Here is a 25,588-nt window from a genome sequence, read left to right as displayed (position 1 = left end):
AAATCTTATTCTCCCTATAAGGTTTAGCCAATTCAAATTGGAAAAATTAACAGCATTTAGTAAAACTTCAGTAGTCAGCCTGCATGTATTTCAACACGGCAGAGAAAAACCAAAGCAATTCTTACACTAGAGATGGATACCCCACAGCCTCTTCTATACAATAAGATATTTAGATAATATGCATCACTTCTACATCTAAAATTCTGTGGTTTTAAGGGTGGCCCGTTAGCTCAGTTGGTTAGAGCGTGGTGCTGAGGACACCAAGGTTGCTGGGTGGTCCACTACCCTGTTATTTTACTTTAAAACATTTAGAATATTATGAAAATTTGAATTGTTTTGATTATGTCTGATGCTGCCTCCATAATAATTTCTTTTTCCTCTGGGGTTAGATGGGCAAATATATTGTCCATTCCAAGAAAGTTAATAAAAGTGTAATTTTAAATATTCATTAAAATAAGTATTTAAAATTCTATAAATAGAAAAACAATGACTACATTAGGTCAAGCTTGCTATATTCACCAAAGAAGGAAGTTATCTGGAAATCAAGCTGGAGTTAGGACGGGATGGTGAAGTGGAGAAAATACTGGAATAAGAGACAGCCGTGTGTGTTTCATTTCAGATTCAGTCTTTAATATACTAACTATGTGAGCTTTGGCATGCCACTTACCCTCAGTGATTCTGCTTCCTCAGCTGTGAAATAAGAGGGTTGCACAAGATGGCTTATGAAATCCTCCACAGCTAGTTCGGTCACAAGGATTCTATGTGTACTTTTCTATCACACTAAACTGTACAGCTCATCCCAAACTGAGTGCTTCTTAGTATTAAAGGAAGAAACCCCAAATACAAATAATTCAACATGGAGAACATCTAGTTCTTTTTCTCATTTTTTGAGCATTTGTTTTAACTACAGACAATTTGAATGGGAACTGGTAAGTTTTAAGAAAAAAAAACAATTTCCAAGCAAATGTTCTATTGACAGGCCCTCTTACAGCCTTCCACACAGCCACTGAAGACTGGGGCATGAAAACTACTCTTGTTCCATTCAGTTTTTTTAGGGGCAGCGTGAACCAGAGCTAAGCGTCAAACTGTTTCCTGTTCTTATGACAGATGGTCAGGCTGGTTGTATGACAGCTAAAGGAGCCATATCCTGCAGATCTAGGGGAAAGGGCAAAAAAGTGCTCACCATCTTTTCTCACTCACCATCAAGGCCCTGCACCAACAGAACCCAACAGGAATTCCAAACCTTGACTTTGGTTAGCAAGTCGATATTCCCATGAAGCACAACTCTCCCATGTCTGCCCAAATTCTATCCACAGCTCTTCCCTCTCCCAAGATAGTAAAGCTGTAAGCACAGAAGCTCTACAGCCACTCTCCATTTTTCTGCTAGATAAGTTTGAAAACTAGAACAGCGAGATTCCAAAATAAGCAGTTTCCACCACATTTTTGTACCCAGTTGAGAATTTCTTCATACTTAGAAAGCCTACAGAATGAAGTTCATCCTTTTAAATCTATTCAAATGGCCTCTGGGGCATGTGATCATATTAAGTGAAAAAATGAGTGTAGTTACTAAAGGAAAAGACAACAAGTAAAAAGATATTTCCTTTTGGAAAACATGATATTAGGAGACAGCCTCTATTGATAATAGAATTTGCCATAGGCAGACAATATCTTGTAACTCAGACTTTAAAAACAAAAAAGCATTTGCAATTTTCAGATCAATATTTACCTGAAAACTTACTAGTAAGGTATGCCACTTAGCACAATGCCCTATTTCGGAAAAATTGTTTTGAACTAAATACAGATAACCCTGATATAACTGTAAAGGTTAATAATATATTTTTTAAAATAACTTCCCATTTTCTGCAAAACAAATCACTACTTTTAATATGTGCATGACTATGAGAAGATAAGTCTTTATGAGCTCTTGAATTTAAGCAGCCTAATTGGTCTTAGTGACAGTAAGCATCACAATAACCAGGAAGACGACTATAGCAGCCCCAGAAAATTGCTTTCATAGATAAAAGTGCTTCACTCAGTTCATGCAGGAATAGCGGAGCAGCAGCAAGAGAAACACAGTCTATGAAAGGAACGAAATTTTCCACCTGCAGTTAGTGTTACCCTGTTAGCTTATAATTTACAGTTTAATTTATAATAAAATATAATTTCTATTGATGAAGACTACCATGATGACACACATTACAATCACTGATTTTTTTCAAGCTGTATGATGTGTGATATGGAAACTAACTTCTTTTAAAGCCTCAGATGGATTGTATAAGGCTCCTAATGCCCCACAAGTAATAAATAACTGGAGTGGTCTGAGGACTTGCAACGTCTTTCACTGGAAAAACAAATTATTTTCGAAAGCATTTTAGGTATATGTCGAAAATTTTTCCGCTATAAAGAATAAACTTGCAAATATTTCTGTAAGTCAAAGAAAACGCACAAGTAATTCTTAGGAAGCCTGTTATGATTGTTTGAAATACTACTATTGTCACACATAAAAAATGAGATCTAGGATTACAATTACATAATAATTATATAAAGTAATGACAGATCGTACCTTTTTCAGGAATCGGACTCCATAGGTAAATACATAAAGGTAAAATGAAAATCTCCACCTGTAGAAGGTTAAAAAAAATTCTATGACATTCAGTTTATACATTACACAGCATATTCTGAAACATGTAAGTGAAAAGGTCTATTAAATCGGCCCCACTCCCAGCCCCGTCCTTGCCCCAACCAGGGATTAAACTGAATGAGCAATTTTAGTGCTAGCTGAACACATACAATCATGTGCATGGGTTACTGCAAATATTTTAAACATGAATAATTACATTCACAACTGAAATTTTCTTTCATTTATTTAACGTATTTGCCCATTTGCTCATCTTCTCTTTCCCCATGTGAATTTCCTCTTGTTAATTGCTTGTGAAGAGATACATTTCAACAGTATGAAGATATGTAAAATAGTTTTGAATTCTGATTCAGATATCAAGCTGACTTAACTGAAGTTCATATTTGTTCTAAAAATAAAAACCTTAATATTCTTAAAGCAGGCATGATGCTTTCCTTTGTCTTTTAACAAGTCTTTATCAACGTCTTTGTGGACATTACCAAAGGAACACATTTGGAATCTAAACCATCCATCTGATGTAGAACTGATAATGACAACCTTATACCTTTCCAAGCTAGCAGTTAGACTTTCACTTTTTTAATAAGGAAAAATATTTTAAGTTCTCTTTCAATTAAAAAAAAAATTAAAAGACATAAGAATGTTTTTCTTTTAAAATATGACGTGATGGAGGGGGCCGGTTAGCTCAGTTGGTTAGAGGGTGGTGCTAATAGCACCGAGGTTGCCAGTTCAATGCCCACATGGGCCGCTGTGAGCTGCGCCCTCCTTATAAAAAAAATAAAATAAAAAATAAAGGATTTAAAAATATACATATGACTTTATTTATATAGACTTTATATAAATTAGATAGATACTACCAAAACATTCTTACTGTCAATTTCATTTCTTATATTTTGTGACTTTGAATAGCTGCGCCTTTAAAAACTGGCTGGATTTCACTAACTAGCATTCCAGAGGTTATGTTGTTAATGGTGCTAACCTACTGTGGGTTATAAGTAAATGAACTCACAGGAGAAATGACTAGTCAAATTCCATCTGTCAGGAAGCAAATTGCTTTTTGTGTTTGCAAGCCATGTAAAAATGTCAAATAAGGTGAAAAAAAAAGAGGTTATTTTAGGAGATGATTCAAGTTATAGACAAAATTTCCTCGAAGAAATGACAGCTCCATTCAGGTAAGAGGGAGAGTTGAGTAAGACCCAACTGCACACACGAATGCCCCTTAGAGTTGTATTCCAGGGTTGAGTGACGCTTCAAACATTCTGAACTTCAAGTCAGAACTAACATTTAGAGAAGAGCTTAGAACTTCAAGGTTGAAAATCTTCAACTAATAATTCATAAAACCTGAATTCAGGAAGAAACTAATGGAAGCAGTAAACTGATGAAAGCTTCCAAACAATGTAAAAAGTAATGATTCTAAAATCCTCATACAAAAACTCTCTTGTAAGTAAAGGCACATCACTTACTGCAGAGTCAGAGTCAATTTTAATTTTAACCCCATCTCTGTTATCAGTTTTTTGGTGGTTGTAGATGAGAGTCTGTGTGTTTCTTTCTGTTTGGATGTACAAAAGCTAAGACCAGCGATGGCTTCAAGAACGTGTAACTTGTGCAGTCACATAGGGTCCCATGCTTGGTTTAACATTTTGCTGTCACTATTTTGAAATTCTTAATAATTATTGAACAAGTGGGCCCATATTTTATTTTGCATTAGACCATGCAAATTATGTAGCTGGTTCTGGTTACGACAGGTAGACTGTCCCAATTTTGGTAGTTTGTCCGAATTTTAGGAAAAGTCTATTAATATCCCTTGACCTCCGTCCCATCACTATAATGGGGGAGTCCATTTATATCACACTTTCTTGAGAGTATGCTGTTTTGATATTATACCAGAGGTTGAGGGATTTGACAGCACAAGTAATCTGCACTTCTCTCTAGTCCTCTCACTTCCTATTATATTAATCCAACCTACTGCATGAATTTGCAGGTCACTTTTTTGGCCCCTGAGGGCAACTGAGTTTGCAACTTCTAGATAAAATAATTTATAACAGCTGTTTCAGCTCTAAGACTCTTTTTTAAATAGCCAGTGATCAAGCAGTTTTTATGTAAAACAAACATTTTATGGAAGTCATTGGAATTCCTACAATAACTTATGTATCTACATTTTATTTTATCACTAAAATGACCCAGTTTTCATAAGACATAGCTTCTATTACAGAAACACAGATGCCTCCATCATTTGAATAACAATTTGTGATGAATATTTACAAGGAAGAATTAATTTGCATAAAATATCTGCAAGAAGCAAAATTCTCAAGCATTTTGCCATATGCAGAGAGTACTTTTTTTATTTGTGTAGCTTATTATGTTACAGTTTTAAATGGTGTCTAGCTGCCAGCCCCTGATATAGCCTCTCCCAACCTCTCCCAAAAATATCTATAAAATGAGGGGTAAATAAAGGTAGATGTATGCAGTCACAAAAAGAAATAAATAACCTTCAACCTACTGCAAGAATCAGAGAAAAAATATTAGAGCACAAAAAAATGAATAAAATTAGATTTTAAAAATGTAATCAGAAGCAAGCTAGGGGTCTTGAAGGAGGAAGGAAAATGTTTGTATATCTTCCTTACTCCACTTTCTGCTATCTTGTAGAGAAATGCAAAAATCTGCATCAGTCAGAAACCTAGACAGCTCTTTGTCATGAACAATGCTTTTTGAGGCAGAAGGAGAATCCCTCTACGCCATCAATTAGTGACTGCCACTTTCAAACAATGAGTAGGAAGAAAGGGAAGTACTGGGAGGTTTTAGTTGCAGAAAAGCAGATTTATGGACAAGATGATACGGTGGTGTTGCATTCTGGGAACTGGACTGTTATATAATCAGTACACAGAGTAACAGAGAACAAGGCATTGGAGAGAGCTGCATTAGATAAAACTCTTTTAGTACACTAAGAGTACACCAGGGCCTATAAACATCAACCTGCTACAAGATCAGAGATCTAAAAGAGGACTTTTACTGGCAAACAGTGGACAGGGAGCAGGCCAAGAGCAACCCATGCACCCTCTTCTGTGAGCAGGTCTAGATGGGTATTTCCAAATTCAGAAATAATGAGAAAAACAGCTAACTGTCAACATAGGTCTACTAAGAAGTGCTGCATAAGTATGGAAAGAAACGAGCATGCTAAAGATGAAAAGGAATGTCCTAAAAATTATTTCCTAAAGGAATCAGATGTAAATTTTAGGAAAGTATTTGGTATTGTTAGTATGATACAAGAAGATATGTCCCTTAAAAACAAAAGTAGAAAGCCATAAATCAATAAAAGACTACGTGCTAGGTAAGATAAAAAGAGATTATAGGTGAAATAAAGATAAAAATAAAGTGACAGAATTATTACCCATATGGGGGTGGGGGCATACCATATAAAATTAAATTGTTGATGTAGAAGGTAAACACCTGCATAACCAGGAGAAAATAACCAATAAAGGAAAGAAGACCCTAGATCTGGAGGACCAGAAAAACCAAGTCTAATTATAGTTGCTTCTGAGAAAACACAAATGAAGAACTGAAATATGCATAAGAATCAGAGACACAATTGAAAAAAAGAAACTAAACTGAAAAAAGTAAAGAAGACTAAACTGTATTCCAAACTACAGAGGGTGCCAAAAAAATGTATATGCATTTTAAGAAAGGTAAAAACTGTATTAAAATTATAATACAATGAATGGCACTAGCATTCATTTGATTAACACCATCTTTTGAGCGAACATCATACTACACATTGCTACCATAATTCAATTCAACTTTAAGAAGTAATACATAGATAACATTTCTTAATATGTGTACATTTTCTTGGCACCCCAGTATGTACAATTCAAAGCCACATTCTTACAAACATTTTGAGTCCTAGAGTTAAAATTTAAAAAAAGAAAAAAGAAATCCTTAACAAAGAGTTAAAATTTTTTAAAAGTATTAGTTATAATAACAAAACAAATCAACACATAAATGAAAATAAGTCATCATGAAAGGAACAAAGATGTGGTTGGTCTTAACTTTCTCTTGAGTATTATTAAATTACAGAAGAAAGAGAAGACCCAATCAAAGAAAGCTATTGCCAACCATACTGTCTTTCATTTGTAATGGAGTATGAAAAATAGTCTCACATATTCAAAGGCTCTGAAAATACATTATCCATTAACCTTTATTAAAAAATTACTTAGGTCAATTCCAACCCACTGAGATATAAATAAAAATTAAGATTTCAAAAAGTGTAACTGTAGAATAAAAGGTCTATGGTTAGCAACATAAACAACTTCCCCACATTTCATTGCCAAATTAAATGCTATCATTTTTAAGGGATAATTTAATATAAAATATTTAACAGCAATAATAAAAAAAAATGAATCCTCAGATTACATTAATGAAAACGGAAAGAAGATGGGAAGCATTAATTTTATTCTTACAGGGAAAATTCAAAAGACACTGTTGTTTATGACAACAATTAGAGTTAAAGAATATTCCTTTAAAAATGTCAAGATGACTCCCGGTTAAAGATGGCAAACTGAATGCGTAAATGTACCTCTGTGCCTCTACGAATGCAGCACTAACCAGGCAGAAGAGGGATTCTGTTAAGGAAAGCATAAACTCACAAGGACACAGAAGACAGCAGTGAGTGAGGATGAGCACTGCATTTGGGAGCCCGGGCAGCAGAGGGTGAGTGCCAGCCTCGTTAGCATAACCCGGAGCTGGACCCTGAGCTATTGGTAGAGGATATGAGAAGCACACAGAATCCCAGAGAGACCCCAGATGAGGAGCCCAGTCTGCACCGCGGAATCTCTACTGGAAACAGAAGCCTAGGGGTGAGCCTGCCCAAGGCCACAACGTTGCTAAGTGGCAAGAGCAGGACACAAACCTAACAAAGCGCTGCATCGAAAGCCCACTCTCAAATTCCACAGAATCAGAATGCGCTTCCTTGCTTAGAGAAGTCCATGCGTCCCAACTACATTTGTTTGGCTATGGAAACCTTTTATATCCATCAAACCTGAAAAGTAGAATGGCTTATGGTCCTTATCCAACAAGGCTGATAGAGCTCTTTTTAAAATTCAATACTAACACAATGTGCCATAAAAGCAGGGAATCAGAGAGCAGAGTTGTTGCATCTTGCTGTCAGGTGTCACCCAAATGACAAAGGCATCCTAGTTTTAGAGGAGGCAGAAGCAGGGGAAAATAGCCAGAGTCGATCTCTGAACTGAAGTGAACTCAGTACACCATTCTAGAAAGAGCAGGGCAGGCACACGGGGCCATTTTACTTACAACATTTCTGGAGTGCTTCTTCTGTGCCAGGAACTATTCTAAGCACTTTACACATAGGAAGCCATTTAGTGAAACTATTCCACACAACAACGTACATATTATTATAATTCTCTCTGTCTCTGTCTCTGTCTCTGTCTCTGTCTCTGTCTCTGTCTCTGTCTCTCTGTCTCTCTGTCTCTGTCTCTCTCTCTCTCTCTCTCTCTCTCTCTCTCTCTCTCTCTCTCTCTCTCTCTCTCTCTCTCTCTCTCTCTCTCCTGTTTTTTAGACGGGGAAACAAGCACAGAGCTTACCCACTTGGTAAAGGTCACAGCTATAAGGGAGAGAGCCAGGACTGGAAACCGGGAGTTTGCTTCCAGTACCCCAGCTCCTAACAATTAGGCTATGCTGCTGCTTCCTGATTTTATACACCTGAAAACTGAAGACAATGTATTCTGCTAAAACAGTGTTTCTGATGGAGGAAACATTCATGGACACCACAGAAGAATGGCCTTTGTCTTGATGAATAGAAACTGGTGGCTTGCAAAACTGGAGACAGGGAAGGGCTGCACTGGTGCTTCATTTCAATCCTAGGGCAGTTAAAACAACATTGAGCTTGTCAACTAAAGTCAACAGTAATTACCCAGAGAGCCCTTGTCTATCTTACCCACTCATCTTCTCTACCTGCAGAAACACTATCCCTCCTTTGGGATTTATCTCAAATGCTAATTATTCCATGAAGCCACCTTTTCTGAATGTTCAGACATTAAAACCATTGTGATTCTCTGATACTGTGTTCCTCACTTCTTTATCTCACCTTTGATTACAGTCACTAACCTCTGACGCCCTTCTGAGTTCCAAGCGGGTAAGAGTCAGTCTTATGTCTCTGCATTTCTGACAGCAAACAGAGTGTTCTATGACAAAATAGCTCCTAAACTGACATCTGAATTTTTACTAAAGGTGAGTGCTCCCTTCATTTATATACTTTTAAGTTTATTTTAACCAAAATTGTTATTCAAATAATTTTATCTATTATTTTCAGGAACTGTGCAATACATTAACAAGAAAGAGAACAGACATGACAAATATGGGTAATGCAATTTTTAAAATAATCACTAAAAATCTGGAATCAGAGAGTCAACTCTGGAATGGTCTAAATAATGAAAAGTACTGCTATTGAGTGCAAAACTAGGACACATTGTTACAGCACGAAAAACTAGTACTTTGCAGCTCCTTTGATTCCAAAATGGAATTTATTAATTTTGAAACATTTCTCATTTTAGCTGTTCCATCATCTAAAACAAATAAAGATTAACTCATTTCTTATCAAATACATGAAAAGTAAAGGAAGGCTTACATCTTTTCTTTCATAAAATGTAACATTCAATATAAATCATGCCACTATATTTTGCCTATTACAAATTAAGTAAAACTATAGTTAGGTAAATGAACAGAATATAATTTGAAATAAATTGGTATAGACTTTATTATATTGATACTTTAAAATATATAAATTCATCCTTTACCTGTAAGCATAAAGTAGATGAAATTCCTATTTTTCTACCAAAATCTCAGAGCTGATGACTTTCATAAGATATGAACAAAGCTACAATATAAACATAGTACACTCATATTTTGTCATTTCTCCAGTCAAGTAAAACTGAACTTATAAAAACCCTTCAAAGGAGTTTCTGTATTATATTGGAAATATTCACATCCACAAAGTTTTCAAGTGAAGCAATTGTAGTTTTAAGCTTGATGGCAAAAGTCATCCTTAAGATATGAACAGTACTTCTACTTACTAGGTTTTCTTTGAGGATCACCAACTTATTTTTATAAAACAATAATAGCTGGCATTTCTTGAGAACTTACTTTTTGCCTGGTACCATCACAAGAGGTTTTGTATGTATCAACTCATTTACACCTTGTGAGAACCCTATGGGGCAGATGCTACTATCATTCCTGTCTTACACGTAAGGAGAGACAATTTAGGTAGCTTGCCTAAAAACAGTTAGCAAGCGGTAAATTGGGGATTTCAATCCAGGCAAGCTGAATCCAGAGGTTGCTCTTTGCTACTAATTACTGCTTCTTTATTTTAGCACAAAAATTAAAATAAAACTTATTTTTTTATTGTAAATAACATTACTCCCCAGTTCTTTCATCCCATTACACAAAATCAGTGGAATTACATACACACGTACATACATATATGCACATATATACATGTATGTACCATAAAAATACAGAAGGAAATATAAACCCCAAATTCAGGATAGAGATGACCCCTGGAGTGCAGTGGAGAGAGAGAACGGGTCACAATGAACTTCAAGTGCTTCTGTAATATTCCAGTCTTTTAAAACAGAATGAGACAGAGCTGAGTGTGTCTGTTATACTAGTCCCCGTATTTAAAATTTTTTTATTATAAAAAAAGATAGTGTGAATAAAAATTATAGTCACTAAAATAATATAAAGTGACTCTCTTCCTTCTCTCACACCTAGAAACCATGGATGACTTGTTCTTAATGCTATTACCCAAGCGTACTTTTCTAAGCATCATAATTAGTTTTACTCTTTTCCTGTCATTCTATTCATGCTTTTAAGGCTAAATTGCCAATGGAAGTGTTTTACATTGTATGCATTTTATGCTGAGTTCTAAATCTACCATGCTCAGTTCCTAAAATTTAACTACTTTGATTTGAATATGGGTTTTTTTATGCTTTGTTCATAAGTTCTATTAGCAGTTAAATTATATTGATTCTTTCTTTAATTCTTTATTGCGATCCGTCCTGTTTTTCTCCTTATCTAGTCCCAGCCAGATGGAATTCAGCATCACTGGTACTTGGTCCTTCTCGTCATCCTATCTAACACCAGTCCCAGTCTCCAACAATCTATTCAATGTGTATCTGCCAAAAATCAATGTCCATAAATTACACTTCTGTTAGGTCATTCTGCCTATCAACTATCTCTCATTACTCCTAGAATTCCTCTGAATATAGACTAAACTTATAATTGGGAGCTTAAAGTCCATTTGTACTCAAGTTTGAATGGCCATGATTTGTGGAAATCAAAAAGATAAACTTTTTTCAACTGACACTTGTCTAGGGTAGGAATGAAAAAAGGAATAAAACTAAGATGGCACCCCTGTTGCCAAAAATAAATTTAGTCAATAGGACTTCAGAGCATGCACTTGCAAATGGCACAATTCTTAAACGTGTGGTTAGGGCAAAGCAGCCCAATATTTGTCATCATCTAGATCAAACTAATGCTATGTGTCCCTTGAACATCAAGTGCTTTCACAGACTCTGTCATTTATTTTTGTATCTGAAAGCAGAGTGAAGACAAAGAGTCAATTGTTCAGTGCGGATGCTGTGACTGCATGGGAAAGAAGAAAACAGGAACTTGCGGTATTTAAGTTTTCAAAATGTACAAACTTTTGAATTTAAGAAAGAAATTCATGTGTCCCTTTCTACTGCCCTGCTAGGTGTCAGTTTTCTGCCACAGGCTCCACTGCACATCTCATAACTGGACGTGAGACTGAGCAGCAGACCTTTCACAGGGATATGGGTGAACACCTTTACTTATCCCTGAATCCTGCGTACAATTCTAGGAGAACATTTCTTTAGTTTTTCTCATCTGAAAATGTGGACTAAAATACCTGCTTTCCAGGGTTGTTAGAATTCAGTGAGAAGTGGGAGAAAAGTTTAAAACACAGAGAGATGGACAAAAACAGATCCTAGGTTGACTAGGCTTGTTGTTGATTTACTTGCCCCCACATACCTGGCTCACCATGCAAATATCTAAAATCACGTCTCACCATCTCGGATTTTTTTTTTTAATCTTTTTTCCCCACCCACACCCACTTGCGCCTCATCATACCCCAGCTCCTTCGGCCCTTTCACTGCCACATGCTCCCACTTGGACTTCTGCGTTTTTTGTGAAGGATGAAGGATATATATGTGTACATGTAGCTGTAGAAGTTTATGATGTGTGTGTATGTATATATGTATGTACACACATACATGTGCATATGTACTTATGTACATATATTTATGTGTATGTGCATACACATCTATTGTATGTATGTGTATATGTATATGTATGTATATAAGTTAAATCCATCAATATCAAGATCTTCCCATTGGAAACAAATACAGGTACATAGGTTTCTGACCTAACATCCACAATTTGAAGTATGATGTTCTTGCTCCTTCCTCTTACAGAGTAAAGGACATAATCAGATTAACAATCTATCGTCATTGAGGGTTACCCCCAAAAAGTCAGTCAACCTGCACTTTTTTTCATAAGAGAATACGCCAGTTCATAAAACTGAATCTAGTTACAACACAAACAGAATGACATTCTTGGCTGACTGGTTGAAGTCACATGAGTTCATGCCGCCTGAAAGAGTAATGAGTTGCCACACACCAGCCATACGAGCTATATTCATATTGCAGCACCTCATTCTCATGTTTTAATAGCTGGGGCCCTCTTCTCACTATGAACCTGGGGACCCAGAGAGATGGAGCTGCCCACTTTAAAGTGTTATCATGTCTCATACCAAGTAACCGTAAAGTGATAGTAAGTCCATCCATAGCATTGTCAATAGGTTCTGCAACTTTAAGTGCAAGGGTGCATAATGAAACCAATTTTACTGTAGGCTAATTGATATAAACTAGAGTTATGTTTCTAAGGCATGTCATCATTATAACCAAACAATGCTAAACAAAATAACGTTACCTGAGGACCTGCTGTACTTAGCAAATAATAAGCAGTATGACAATGGGAGAAGCATGAGACTGACAATCAGGAGTCGTTGTCATCATTCTCTGAGGCTCTCCTTGGGCAAGTTCAAGTCTCTCTTCTGGGGAAGCAATCAGACCTTTAAGGTCTCTTTGAACTCAAGAAATTGAGTCTAATATTGGACAAAACTAGCCATTTTCTTTTGCTTAAATCACTGCTGCTTTGCTCTTTCCCTCTTTCAACTCTGCCTCGGTTGCCTCTTGCACAGACGCCCTTGCTCTTCTCTGATATCAGTGAAATCTAGGGTTGCATTCTTAGCCTCCTTCTCACTCCACGTGCTCCCTGGAGGTGAGCTCACCACTCCCTGTCTGCTGTGCAGTCGCTGCCTCTAACTGGCTTCTTAAACCTGGATACCCAAACGCCGGAACTCTCCACCAACATAGGTATCTCGGACTGAAAATTCAAAAACAAACATTTGTTATCTTTCTCCCAGAAATCCACTCTATTTCTGCCTCCCATCTTTGTCAAGGACATTATTATCCACTCAGTTTCCTATCCTTGATTCCCCCTCCTTCTCCAAACCCCTTTCTCCCATCAGTCATCAAAATCTCAAGCTCTGCCTTGGAAATATTCCTTTCATTTATTCCCTTTGCTCCATCCCCTCAGCCTCTGCCCTAGTCCGACACATCTTGTTTTTATCTTTCTCTCAAAAGGTAGGCTGGCCTTTGCTGAGCTCCACAGACATTTAGACCAGGATGTTAACTGATTAACTTAATCATGAGAGAGAGAACAGTCACATAGTGTAGAGTATTTGCTTTGGCATGAATGAGAGTTTCTATAGGCAAACCTACACAAAAACCCAGAGTATAATCAGGAGATGCATTGCAAAACACAGACACAGAACAAGAAGAGTTGGTGACCTTAATATGGCGTAAGTATTTTCATCAAAAAGTAAGTCTTACCATTCCAGAAGCCAACAATGCTTTTCCAGTACTTTAACATACTCAGCCAACCTGTATCTCAGAAGGTCCTGTCCAATGAAGAAATTATAACATCTCTGGGCCCCCAAACTTTCCTTAGCTGGACAAAGCTAATCAAATGTTGTCCCAGCCAAGCCTGGAATCATGTCTTTATGGTGACTTGACAAATCTCATTTCTGAGCCATCATATGTTGATTCTCTCTCTATATATATATTTTTAACTTTAACCATAAGTTTGGAAATAATGAGTACCTGGTTGCCTCCATGTACTGCCTACATATATTATCTCCCAAGTGTCAGGGCTGCTTCTATCTCCTGAATAGCCTCAGGACCTGTGCTCATACTTTTCTCTCCTCCTAGGACTTCTTTTGCTCTATCCACCTCAACTCATCACGATCTTTCTGAGTCTTCTCTGGTCTCCACTTCCCAAGGCAGATGTGTTTGTCCCCATAATATACTGTTATAATATGAAGAAAATCTGTATTATAAGTTATCCTTTAAGTGATCAACAATGAGTTGGATTTTTAACTCTGCATGAAATATCTGTGTCTTAGATCTATCTAGGACAAGCACAGGCAGACTGTGTTCCCACAGCCCGGGCTGAAGCTCTGTATCTACAGTTTCACTGCATATGGTGTGATCTATCTTGGACTCGCCCTGTACCTCTATCACCTCATCTACCAAATGAAGATAATAACACCTACTTCAAAGGGTTGGAGTGAGGATTAAACAAGACAATGCTTGTAAAGTACAGAATAGCATTTCAACACATGGCAAGTATTCAATAACTCTTAACAATCACTACTGTTTTTACATAGCAGGTATACAACAGGCACCCAATAAATGGTTTCTGAATTAAGTTTTAGGGTTAACTGTATGGACCAGTGCCCATATTGTATAGTTAGACAGACTACTAAACTCTAATATGATTCTAGGACAGATATTTCCCATTAGATTTGAAGAAGATGCAAGTGTAGAGGGTGCCTTCGTTCTCCTAAAGGGGTCGTGTACATGAAAGACTCTGCGTTGCTTCTTTATCAAATTTATGTGTCAGGATTTGGCTGATTTATTTTTCCCCTGTTTGCAGCTTAAAAGTTATTTAAAATTTAATTTTACAAAACCACTTAAGATTGCTACTCCACTAAATCTGCACATTATACAAGCAGCTCTGAAAAAATTGTTAGTAAAATGCGGTAGCGCTAGGAAGTGAAAAGTAGAGGAGTGGATTTCCACGCCAATGTGGGGTTATCAATACAGTATGATATGTGAAGAAATTGACCACTGAGGATGTACAGATAAACGAAATGAGTTTATGCTTACTTACAGGTTCTGAATCCCCTTTGTATTCAGATATTTTATAGCCACAAAATGGAATATCTAAACTTCAAGGTCATCAGCTAAAACCTTTAAACCCAAAGCCTCTAAACAAAGAGCTGAAAACTTAAATCTTGTGAAGAGCAGGCAGGTCAGGAAAACAAGGAGATAGACGGCAGGCTGAGCTCTGAGGATGGAATAAATGGCGACTGGCACTCAGTTTCTGGTTGGCAACGTGATCGGCGGTCCTGGGGACTGTGGACACTTCCCTACCCCATTGAAGTAAGGGCCAGTCAAATGTCAAGGAAGAGTGCACACTCAAGTGTTGCCAGGTTTTTCCCATTTTTCAAAGAAAGCTGGCAATCTAATATTTTAGATATTTTATATGAAATCTGATTTTTTATAAATACGGGCAATTAATTCGATTAAAAATAAAACACCCAACAGGTCAAACAATATACTTCTTGTAGGCTGTATCCAACTTGGGGTCTCAAGTTCACAACCTTTGATCTAAGCTTTTTACTTTTGAACGAGAATGTGACAGAGATGGCTGGGATGTTTTATTCCCAATCTTACTCTCTAAACTATATAAATAAGCCAGAATGGAATTCTTGGCTTTGCTGAGGCACGGAATTCTCATGGGTAAAATTTCACCCTCATTTTCTGATGACCTAATGAACTCTTGCTCAGTTCTTAGAAAACTGTCCACCCAACAAAAATAGAAGTCAAGTCAAAGAAATTCTACGTGTAATTATGGTAACAAACAGGTGGCCATTCATTAAGTAAGATATATTGAGGATTTATTAAATGCCAAGACATATTACCAGATACTGAGAATATAAATATGAATATTTCATGGCCCCTTCCTCAAGGAGCTGATAATCTACAAAGCTGTTTCTTGATGGGCTATAGCTGCTAACCTAACAAAGCTTTACCTAGTCTAAGAAGTAATTCACATTTTCTGTCTGCACTCCAAGTTTGTGACAATATCCAAACAGTAACCTCTTTTTCAAGGTCATCGTGCCAGAGTGTCACTAGGAAAAAAATGCCTGGAGAACTCAGTCCTTCCACAGTAGATCTGGAATTCTTGTTAAGATGAAGGTGGCGTTACACCCTGTCCCTTCTCTGGGTGAGCTGGGGTGAGGAATGGTGGGGTGGAGTTGCAGGGGAGGACCCGACAGAATGCAAACCTACGTTCCATTTAGCCCAGTAGTTTCCCCAATGTCCAAATCCTCTGAAGACTTTTCCAGCAACATAGAGGAGGGAGAAATGGACAGGGTATCAGTGGCTCCAGCACAAGGGGAAAGCGACTGTCACTAAGTGCTTGGAGGTCACAGCACCATGTTAGTGGAACAGCAGAGGAAGAGCCATGGGGATGGGAGCTGAGGGTGGCTGGGCCCATTTTGGTACCTTTCTGAACCTGAAAAGGACTTGGGAATAAAGGATTCCAACATAATCAAACACTTATCAGCATGAACTATATTCTTATACTTCTTTGCCTTTTCAAAGAAAAAGGTTATCAATGTTCACATTTTGAGAAACAAACAATAAGAAATAATTATTACAAAAGTATTTATCACAGTGTCAAAGTCTTGATCATAGACTTTTTTAAAGTTTGACAATGTATAAAGAGAAGGGGAAGTGGGAGGTGGGGATGTGGGGAGGCAAATTAAGAAATTTAGAACTAGAGTTACCATATAGCAAATCAGTCTCTCAAAGCACTGATAAATGATGGCATATATTAACGGCAAAACAATTCAAATTACAAAAATAGAATGTATTTAAAACGTTCCTGGAACATCGATCCTATGTAATTCAAGACAGAGATACACAATCACATAGCAAATGATTCTCAAGTGGTTCCTTGTCATCACTTGTACATATTTGGGATGTAATGGCTAATATAACAAATATACATTCTCTCTCTGTTCCATTGCATGTTTTACAGTAACATTATTTCCTGGAGCTGTTAAAGCTTGTTCATGTAGAACCTCAGGTTAACTGGGGTAGCAGTGCCAAGAAAGAGATAGATAAAGAAGCAAGCATGTCTTTAGTGAAAGAATTGCATACAGATTTTTTCAGAACCAAGCCTAATGAGTAGGACTTCTTTCTAAAGGGGTAAATAATTAACGCTTGCAGTGTTCCTGGAAGTGGTCTCCACCGCCACTATTTTGCCCATTTGTAGCCAGATTGAGGTTCTTAAAAGAACAACACTGGAGATCTTGTTATGAATTGAGCCTGGCCTTCAAGACTTTCAATAATCCCGCCTTTAGATTCCTACCTTGGTCCCCACTAGTCCAATGTGTGTCTACCCTGAAACATCAGATCTGGACCTGCTGCTGCCTGGACTACCCTTCATCATCTGTCCAAACCCAATCTCCCCTACAACGTCCCACTTATCACTTCCCCTCTTTCTGCAACTTGTGCTGTGCTCTCTCCCTCCCCAGAAGATCACAGGATTCTTTTATTCTATTAATCATTGCCTCCGTAACATCAAAAACAAGCAAACAAACAACACCAACAACAAAAATCTATTGACCACCTACTATTTTCCAGCCACTGTAATTCCATTTTATCCACCATACCAACTCTTCTAGGTAGCTCTTATTTTCTTTTTCCTTAAACAAGTGAGATTGTGGCACAGAGAGCAAATACAGCTTGTCTGAGGTCACACAGCTAGCAAACACAGGAGCAGGAAACCAAACTCAAGATGTCACTGAAGAAGTCAGATGCTAACGCCTGTCCTTTTTGTACAGTAGCACCTACCTATCATTTAACAACACCAACAACGATCGCTAACACTTATTAATTACCAACACATACACTTCTAAGCACTTTACATGTTCTAATTCATTAACCCTCACAACAAGCAGATACTATTATGATTCCCATTGTAGAGGTGTGGAAGGGGATATAGTGAGATCAAGCAACTTGCCTGAGCTTGCATGGCTTGTAAGTGGCAGGGTCCACGGTCTTAACCAAAACTCAGTACCATGCCATCTACTGGTTAATAGTGCCACCTGCTTCTGGAGACATCCATAGCTACTTCCTGTGTTTCCCCCAAAATAAGACCTAGCCGGACCCTCAGCTCTAATGTGTCTTTTGGAGCAAAAATTAATATAAGACCTGGTATATTATATTATGCTATATTATATTATATTATACCTGATCTTATAGAAAAATAAGACCACGTCTTATATTAATTTTGCTCCAAAAGACGCATTAGAGCTGATGGTCCGGCTAGGTTTTATTTTCAGGTTCAGTTTCCCCCCAATGCTCCCTATCATTCCTTTTACATCATAAAGGGAGGACTTGAGGGGAAAACACATTTTTTTAAAGGGATGAGTGCTGGAGGAGGTAGGGAGAGGAAAGGAGAGAAATGGGAAAGGAGCCATCCCATTCCTTGCCCTGATAAGATGAAACCCTTAGGCAATGCTCAGGATGAAACCAACCATCCAAGATAACTTCCTCTCCTTTACTGATCTCCTTGAAGTCACCTTTGACAGCTACACCCTTCATGGAAACCGGGAAGTAAACAGATTTAGGCATCAGGTAAACCTGGAGCTGGCTAGAGCTCTAGCACTATGTGGGTACCCAAAATATTAAAAGCTACCCAAGGTGTGACACTATCACCAACCCAACCACTGATTCATTGCAGGAGTTCCATAAGCCTCTAGAAACCTCAGTTTGGATAAAAGATCACTTTGTGAATTATATAAATATCTAACCATTATATGCCTGAAACTAATACAATATTGAATGTCAACTGTAATTGAAAATTTTAAAAAACTGAAAAAAATATGAAGAAAAATATTGGAAACTACTTCATGTCATGAATTCACAATTCATGTCTCAAGATGCACTGCCTTTCAAAGACACCATTAAGAAAAGACACGAGCCACAGAGTGGGATAAAATGTTTGTAAGTCATATATCTGATAAAGAATTTGTACCCATAATATGTAAAGAACTCTTAAAACTCAATAATAAGATAAACCCTATTTAAAAATGGGCAAAAACTCTGAGTAGACATTTCACTACAGAAAATAAATGAATGGCCAATAATCATATGAAAGGATACTCAACATCATTATTCATGAGCGAAATAAAAATTAAAGTCACAATGAAATACCACTTCATACCTTTTAGAATGTGTTTTATCAAAAAGATAATACCAAGTGTTTTCCAGAATGTAGAGACACAAACCCTCACATATTGCTGGTGGGAATATAAAATGGTACAGCCACTTTGGAAAAGTTTGATATTTTCTTAGAAATTTAAATATAAATTTACCATATGGCTCAGCCATTCCTCTTTTAGATATCTACCCGAGAAATGAAAACATATGTCCACACAAAGACTTGTATGTGAATGTTCATAGCAGCATTTTTCAGAATAGCCCAAACCACAAACAATGTAAATGTTCACCCAACTGGTGAATGGATAAACAAAATGAGATATATCTGTTCAAACGAAGTACTGATACATGCTAACAAGATACATGAAACTTAAAACATTATGCCAGTGAAAAATGTCAGCTGCAAAAACTGCAAAAGAACACATACTGGATGATTCCATTTATACACTCATAAACTGTCCAGAAAAAGGCAAATCAACGAGGGAAAATAAAACAGTGGTTGCCTGGGGCTGTGGGTAAAAAGAGATAGGGGAGTGGCAGCAAACAGGAACAAGTAGTCTTTTTGGGGTGATATAAGTGTTCTAAAATTGGATGGTGATGCTTTTATATCTCTGTGAATTTACTAAAAATCATTGAGTGGTACCCTTAAAATGGATGGATTTTATAGTATGTAACTTTTACCTCAATACAGCTGTTCAACCAAACAACACTGCGTCTGTTCCCTGGTTCTGCTCCTGGTTCCTCTCCAACAGCTCTCGCTGAATGCAGGAGACTGCCTACCCTGGCTGTCTAGCATTAATCTGTCTGCTCCACAGGAGAATCAGCTCACAACTGAGGTTCTCTCTCTGAGGCATTCCAAAGTACAGAACACTGAAGAGAGAACTGGCGCCCAAAGTATTTAATGATGGAAGCAAACATTTAAGGAATGTTCTAGTTAACGTGAAGCCCAGAGCCAATTCCTTAATGTGGGAGGACATTCTGTAATTCTCCTGTGCTCTTCCAACATACATTGTGAGGACTACTGGTGGATTTTTTAACATCTTGCACCAAACTTTTCGGGGTCCTTCATTGACCTCTAAAAAGACTACAGAAAGATGAGACATTTCTATTAGAAGATAATAGTTTTTGATAACCTGGAGGAGTAATTTAAGAGTGGCACAAAGGGTCTGAATATTTCTTATAATCAAAATCAGGACAGATGCCTGTGACATTATCCCTAGACTACGAGGTTGGCAAACTTTTTCAGGAAGAGCCGGATAGTAAGTATTTTAGGATTTGTGGCCCAATAGGCAAAATTGAAGATGTTATGTAAGTACTTACATAACCATTTAAAATGTAACCACTTAAAAAACAGAAAAATCATTCTTATCTCGCAGGTTGTACAAAACTGGCAGGAGGCCAGATTTGATTGGACACTATTTGTGGACCCCTGCACCAGACACATTATTCCAAAAGCATACATGCATATCACACCACACCACATCAGTCTTTTCAGGCATATTTTTCTGTAGCAATGTGGAATTAGACTTTTCTGAAGTTGCATTTTTGAAAGACATGACCTTTTAAGTAACTAAAACCTACTATAAGCATAAATTGCGTATTATTTTCAAGTTAGAGGGAAAATAGGGGTAAGGGGAAGGACTGAAATCAAAGGTGCCTTAATTAAGAACAGCTCCAAGTAACGTAGAACTTCTTAAATCTTTGTCTTGGCTTCTCTAAGAGACTGAGAACAACTCCCTTAAACATATTTGACTTCCTTCTAACACATTTTTTTTTTTTCTTTCCCATTTTCATTTCAAACCATAACAGTTCTCTGTAATTCCACTGCACAAATAAATGAAAAAAAGTTTATTGTTTCACTCCTTATCTCAGGCCCCAGGTCAATAAAATGCTGTGATTAAGACGTAGAGACAGACTTGGGTATAGACCATGGACTGGACAGAACACAAACAACCCACAGATGAGGCTCACCTGCCTCAACTCCATTACTTAAACTTAGGTCTCTAACTGACATCCATGAGAGAATAGGGCCTTATGAGCCGCTGAGTTACACCTCTGGCCCAGGTCACAGATGAAAGATGTTAAAAGGCTGCTGCCCAGTGCATGGTGATAATGGAGAAAATTAAATAGGATAAACATTGCTAAGAGAGTCACTTAAAAATTTACTTGGGAGGCTATTAAGGAAGTGAGACTTATCTATATCCTGTGCCTCAGTTCTCAGATCTGCTGTTAAGTTGCTAACCTGTTGGTACACTCAGCTCAAGGCTGAGTCTTAAACATCCTGGGACAACTTCCGCATAGACATATATGGATTTTGCTTCCACCCTGTAGGTTTTGCCTTCCTTATTTGCATATTGGAACTAACCAATCACTGTTAATCAGCCAGTAATCCTTAATTTGCATGAAAGAATGTTGTGGTTTTTGCCTTTATAAACCCTCCCTTTCTTTGTTCTCTCCAGAGCTCAGTTTGGGTTGCTACCTGAACGCATCTCTCTGATTGCAATCCTTTTGCTCACATACCGCTTTTTGCTCTTTACTATAGCCTGAACTTCTTCTTCGGTTAACAATGGAGACACAGACTTCAATGAAATCTGGCATATCCACAAATATTAAAATCTCTTGTAAAATCAAGGCATTATTTAGCTAAATTATTCTTTCTGTTTTTTAATTGTTCAGAATCAATGCCCAGATACTGATCTACATGCCCATTGATAATCAATCACTCCTTGTGCTTACTTTCCATAAATGTTACAAATACTCACTCGAGTACCCAGTAGTCCTTTGAACCCCTCACCAAGAGAACACAAACAGCCATCTAAATCAGGGTGATTCAATGGGGCTGATGGAAAGGGAAAGTTTCAAACACAGAGGGAGGGTCCACAATCTCTCTACCTCCAGTGTACCTAGGGACACATTTTACTTCTTTTTCCTCAAAATAAGATAGTACACAAAATATCATGGTGTCACAAACTTCACTTGGACATTCACAGGGGAATGAACCCCGTGAGCAGCAGCTGACTAATAAGAGAAGTCAGAACTCTGAGCTTCTGTTTCTCCTGCAATAGAATGGGATGTCATTGCTACCAGCTCATTACACGGGAACGTTGCAGTGGAGGAATGGGAACTCTTTTCCAGTCCCTTTGACCTATATAAAATATTCTATACATTTCACAAAATGTAAATTCATGGAATAAATTAGCTGTAATGTGTTTCATGCCAATTTGGAGGCTGTTCAGTGCCCCCCAAAACAATTTCCTGAAATTACAGCATTATAGGAAACTTTTTCTTGAATGTTGACCTGTCCAGGTCTGAGAAGCTGGAGCTGAGAGTCAAATATTGTCCAAATCCGAAGGAGTGACAACCAAGGTCAAATCCCAGACTCCATTTCCTGATGAATGCACAAACAGCCACAACCCTGAACCTACTTCACTAGATCAGATTTTTCCCTGTTCTTGATGTTAACTCATGAGAGTAAGGAATTCAACTTAATCTATGTCCAATAACCACACTGCATGTATAAGTACTTGTTACTTATTCTTCTCTGCTCCCTGGGACCAAACATATCTGAATTCTTAATTTAAACTCTCTGAATACTAGCATTACATAATTCTGGGTGGTCAAAAATGTTATTTGACTACATGCTTCTCTGTAAAAAAGTCTATATACGTCAGCAGGTTGATCTGGGTGATTTTTTACTTATTAAAGCTATAAAGACTTGGATTAAATTAAAGCTATTGCTTCTAACAATGGACCAATATCATTTTAGCACTTATACATTTTGTGAAGATACTGAAATTATAGGGAATAAAGTACTATAGTAGGCAGGCAATTCATTGATCTTTTCTCTTAGTTGTAGTCAAAGATATTTATTAAATATTTCTGTGTTCTTTAATTTTTTCTAAACTGATTTTTAATATTATGTGTCACTTGATCTTACATAGGTGTGAAAATCAATTTCCTCATACTCTTTAAATAAAAGAAAGACTCAACCAATGCTTACATTATGCAATACCCTTGGTGACCACCACCTTTAGTTTCGCTATTACTATCAAACTGTGTGCATAGTTTACTGACTGCCTCCCAGGACCCTCTGTGATCAACTCCATTGAATTGGCATTTCGTTTAAGGTACTTATGACTTTGTGGTTTAGAAGGGCAGTAAATTTTAGTTCATCTGTGCTACCTTTTCTGGAAGCCATTTAAAATATTCTATTTCTGTATTTTCAAGCTCAAACATGCATGCAAACGTTAAGTCCTGTGAATTAAATTTGTTTTTAAAAGGCGCCAAATTAAAGCTGAGAAATTTGTGTCTACCTAAGGAGTTTTCATTTCCTGCCTGATAAAATAGGAGGGCTGAACTATGGGAACATCTGTGCTAGGAAACTGTTTAGCCAGAATTCACCAGTGGTCTTTGTGTTCAGAAACCAGAGGTCAACAAGCAAACCAGCAATGAGTATTCAAAAGTGCCAATAAATACATATTAACTTTAATTTAAATAATGAGTTAACATCAAAGAAAGAAACAGATGAGAGTCACAATTGTACTGGGGCTGGCTCAAAATTGTTTCCCAGATTAGGCCATGACCTCATGTGGTAGACTGTGCCAACATTTTTAATGGAATTCTAGATGGTAAGAGAAAGCCACCTGTTATGTCAGCTGACAATGGATATTTCTATCCCCTTTGTGAAGGGGAGTACATCTAGCCAATCTGCCTGGTTGAATCACAGGGTGTAGGCTGAAGTGTAATAAGTACTGGGTGGTAGGGAATGTGCAGAAACTGACAGAGAAGACTCCAATTCCATGGCAATAATTCTGCATTTGCTATGGAGAACAGGGAAAAATCAATCCACGGGGTCTATTTGGGTGTGATGTTTCTAGACACATTGAAGATGTTTTGTAGTAGATGAATAAACAGATGGGGTGGTGATTAACTTTGCCTTGTGCCACCTAAAAATAGGAACTAGTCTTGGTTACTGTTTATATGAGGTATGATAAAACAATATGGTGAATGTTTAAATTTAAAAAAAATTTATTACAGTAAAAGACACATTGCCATTAAACCCCTTCAAAATACTCCCCCTCGCTTTGAACACATGTATCCTATCATTCTTGCCACTTTCTGAAGCAGGTCTGGAAGTCCTGTTTCATGAGTGTCTTCACTTACACTGTTGTGGCTGCCTCGATGTCCTGAATCAATTCAAAATGTTTACCTTTCATGGTCATTCTGACTTTGGGGAAGAGTCAGAAGTCACTCGGTGCCAGATCCAGTGAATAAGGTGGATGAGGACACACTGTAATGCTTCTATTTGACAGAAATTGCCATAAATGATGTGTGACAAAGAGCGTTGTCATGACAGGGGATGATTGATGGCACACTTTAAAACACACCTTCTCTCAACCATAGCTCACACTTGACTGACTGCACCGAACAAGTTGAAACTTGTCACACTCTGTTACTAAGGTTGGATGTGCCACTTCTCATATTGAAGATCCCTGAGTTTCCATTGGAGGGCACTAGGCAGCAGCAGTCACTGTATTTTGTGATCACAAGGGAAAGGCTCCGTGTCACACATTGCTTCTGGTATATGGTAATTTCTTAAAAAAAAAAAAAAAAAAAAAGAAAACATTGTGGTGTGTCCTCATCCACCTTATTCACTGGATGTGGCACCGAGCAACTTCTGGCTCTTCCCCAAAGTCAAAATGGCCATGAAAGGTAAACGCTTTGAATTGATTCAGGACATTGAGGCAGCCACGACAGTGCAACTAAAGACACTCATGAAAGAGGACTTCCAGAAAGTGGCAAGAATGATGGGATAAGTGTGTTTGAAGCGAGGGGGAGTATTTTGAGGGGGATTAATGGAAATGTGTCTTTTACTGTAATAATTTTTTCTTAAACAATAGCTATTTTTTTATCACACCTCATATGTGAACATTACAAAAGCATCAGATCAATTTATTTCAACCCCAAGATTTAATTAATGCAAGGCACTGTGTTAGGTACCATAGGAAATGGAAAGATGCCTTTAAGGAATGTGCAATCTAGAACCTCCAGTCAAGAAGTGGGATAGAATAAATATACAAATAACCACAACTCAGGAACACACATGACATAAATACAATCAAGGTGCCTTTGGGTTTCAAAGGAGTGAGATGCCATGTGGAATGGCAGCAGAAACCCTTCAAAGCTGAGGGGACACCTGAAAAAAGTCTGGAGCAACAACAGGGAGTTGGAGGGTTTCCTGCTTAAAGAGAAGCATGGCTGCTTCCTAATCACAGGGTGAGAACTTGGGTAAGTTTACCCATGACTAAGCAGACTACACTGTCACTTCTAATGCTCATGGTGAGAAAGGAAAGAAGGAAGGAGCTAGGATGTATTAAAGCCTTTCACGTGCAAGTTACAAACACCAGAGCAACCCAATGAGGTAAGTATTTCTGTCTCACCAGTCAAGTGGGTCTCAGAAAGGCTCGTATTGAGGTGGGAAGTAAGATTTTTATGTAGGTGA

The 25,588-nt window shown here is 37.6% G+C and overlaps 1 protein-coding gene across 2 annotated transcripts in view; it reads right to left on the bottom strand.

The window, feature by feature from the left end:
• The window catches only part of CERS6 (ceramide synthase 6), a 281,767-nt gene that overhangs the window by 127,371 nt on the left and 128,808 nt on the right, over positions 1-25,588 (bottom strand). For both annotated transcript variants that reach the window (XM_019727366.3, XM_019727367.3), the window contains exon 4: positions 2,564-2,621. In XM_019727366.3, the coding sequence (XP_019582925.1) occupies positions 2,564-2,621 (58 nt within the window). The remainder of the gene's footprint in view (positions 1-2,563; positions 2,622-25,588) is intronic.

The sequence above is a fragment of the Rhinolophus sinicus genome, chromosome 17, assembly GCF_057876585.1.
Source record: "Rhinolophus sinicus isolate RSI-liver-muscle chromosome 17, RSI-T2T, whole genome shotgun sequence".
Taxonomy (NCBI): domain Eukaryota; kingdom Metazoa; phylum Chordata; class Mammalia; order Chiroptera; family Rhinolophidae; genus Rhinolophus; species Rhinolophus sinicus.
This window is presented reverse-complemented; position numbering and strand designations above follow the sequence as displayed.